Genomic DNA, 2666 nt, shown 5'->3' on the forward strand with positions numbered 1-2666 from the left:
AAAAAAAAAAAAAAAAAAAAAAGAAAAGAAAAGAAAGAAAGCAAGATAGAAAAGACTCTCCAGCAGGAGAAAATGGCAGGCGGGGAGGGGGAGGGGTTGCCACGCAGGCGCAAGAGAGCTAGACCTGGGCTGGGGGAGGGGATGCCGTGCAAACGCACTAGAGGGGCCACCGAAAGGCGCCACTGCCAAAACTGCCCAGCTGCCATCTTTTTTTTTTTCCCTTGCAAAAGTACAGAGGCAGAAAACTGCATCTCAACGTAACCCCTCCTGCACTGCTCGTTCTTCCCCACCAGCTTTTTCCCACTGCCATCAGAAGCCACCCACCCAACTCCTTGTCTGGGAAACATGTTCAGAAGCGGGGTTACCTGGGGAAGGCGCCTTTCCCACCCCGGCACCAGTCTGGGACTCCAGCTTAGAGCCGGAGGCTGCAGGCCTGGTGCAGACCGGAGGAACCGTCGGCTGCACGAGGCTGGGCTTACCGTAGTCGGCGAACGGCAGTCGGGGCACGGGCCGCACTGGCCGGTGCTTATCCGGGTAGCAAAGCTCGGGCCTGGGCGCCTGTGGCCTGAGCTGGGGCAGCCACGCGGGGCGACGGTCGCGCAGTCCCCCGGGGGCCCCCGGTCTAGGCTGGAAGGTGCTGGGGCCCGGGCGGCCACTTGGGCCCAGCTGGAAGGTGCTCGGGCCTGGGCTCGGAGCCTGCGGGGGCCTCTGGAGGAAGCAAGTGGCCGCCGGGCCTGGCCCAGCATCTCCCGGAGCCGCCCTAGGCAGCGGGCAAAGGCTGGAGCTCGAGGCGGTGGCGGTGGCGGTGGCCCCCGCTGCCGCCGCTGCTGGAGCCCTAGGAGGCTGCTGGGGACCCTGCGTGCCCACGGTCGCCACCTGCTCCTCCGCATCTTGGGTTTTGAGCACCTTCTGGGCAGCCATGATCTTCTGGCGCTCGGTGATCAGGTAGCACTTGTCACAGATGCACTGCTTCCAGCGGCATTTGCCCGCATGGCCCTTGACTGGGACCAGATAGCCATGGTTCCGGCACCTAGAACACTTGGGGGTGCGAAGCATCCTGTCGTCTAGCTGGGCGAGCTCTGCTTCCAAACGCAGCCACCACTTCCCGAAGCTGCAGAGCAAGTGAAGCAGGAATGAGCGGTGCCCCCATAAGTCCCCGGTGCTGGGGGACATTGGATACACTTGTAACAAAAAACAGCTCACTGAATGTCGGGAGAACTGCAATGGGGCTCTTGCATTTTTTTCCACTTTCGGTGTGTGTGTGTGTGCTAAATTTATCGTGTTTCTGTGTGTTGGGCAATGGGGTACGGCGTAAATTCAAAATGAAAATGAAATACTTATTGCATGTATGTCATACGAGTTATTTGATGTTTTCGGCACTTGAATTTTCAAACTTCCTGTTCCCGCCAAATTGTAACTGGAAAATAGATTTTTTTTTTTTTTTTTTTTTTTGAAAAAAGGCGGACTTCTACTCAACGGTCGAGGGTTTTAAAACTCGCAATGAACAGAGCTGTTAGTAAACCCGTACCATTGGAAAGTAACAGAGAACAGCAGCTGCTTCTGCTTTCATCTCTCTCCTCTGTAGAGACAAAGAGCAGTCGTACTTCCAGAATACTCTTCGGCGCTTAGTACAGTGTTGGTTACTTACAGGCATTGCAGAAACCCTGAGTTTTTGAGTCCTGTTTGTGTAAGCACTAGGGTCTGAAAAATGCATGGTTAATAATGTTCTAGTTGGGCGTTGTGGCGCATGCCTTTAATCCCAGCACTCGGGAGGCAGAGGCAGGCGGATTTCTGAGTTCGAGGCCAGCCTGGTCTACAAAGTGTATAGCCAGGGCTATACAGAGAAACCCTGTCTCGAAAAACCATAATAAATAAATAAAATAAAATAATGTTCTAAAGTAAAACATGATAGTCCCGAACTAGTTTGAATTTTTGGGTTTGGTGTGTGTGTGTGTGTGTTTCTTATTTCATATGGTCTTTTAATTGTCTTTATGAAGTCAAACAAAACTACTTAAAAATTCCCTAGCCACTGGAAATACATTGATGAGCCATGCATATTTCTCTCAGGAAAGGGGGCCATATAAGTAAACATTTTCAAGAACCTTCCTAAGACATCTGCTCATCCAGTGTGGGGCACACAGCACAGTGTATACAGACCTAACTTAGGGGGGCTTGTACCTCCAGGATGGCGTTTATACCCAGAATCTACCAATATTACAAGGAACCACAATTTACTTGTTTTGTGACAAAGCATGTGTTCAAGTCAGTTCACTCTTAGAGAAGGGGAGCACACAACTTTGGAGAGTAATTCCACCCAAAAGAAAAAAAATCACACACATACACACACACACGTGTGCACATATACATACAAGCAAACAATCTCCATTTTTAAAAATCTAATAACCTACATACAACCTGTCATTTAAATATATATACATATATGTGTGTATACATACACACATACACACACACGTGTGCACATACACATACAAGCAAACACAATATCCATTTAAAAATCTAATAACCTATATACAACCTGTCATTTAAATATATATACATATGTGTATGTGTATACACACACACACACACACACACACACACACACACACACACGCACGCGCTATCTCCCTCCTGAGTGCTGGGTTAGGGTCATGCACCACTACGCC

At 49.9% G+C, this 2666-nt stretch overlaps 1 protein-coding gene across 1 annotated transcript in view; it reads right to left on the reverse strand.

Annotated features, from left to right (window-relative positions):
• Nucleotides 1-1062, reverse strand: part of Dmrtb1 (DMRT like family B with proline rich C-terminal 1) — a 7479-nt gene extending 6417 nt beyond the window's left edge. The window contains exon 1 of the mRNA XM_021201118.1: nucleotides 480-1062. Coding sequence (XP_021056777.1) covers nucleotides 480-1056 — 577 coding nt within the window. The 5' untranslated portion in view covers nucleotides 1057-1062. The remainder of the gene's footprint in view (nucleotides 1-479) is intronic.
• Between the last annotated feature and the right edge of the window lie 1604 nt (nucleotides 1063-2666).

Source organism: Mus pahari, chromosome 6 (genome assembly GCF_900095145.1).
Source record: "Mus pahari chromosome 6, PAHARI_EIJ_v1.1, whole genome shotgun sequence".
Taxonomy (NCBI): Eukaryota; Metazoa; Chordata; class Mammalia; order Rodentia; family Muridae; genus Mus; species Mus pahari.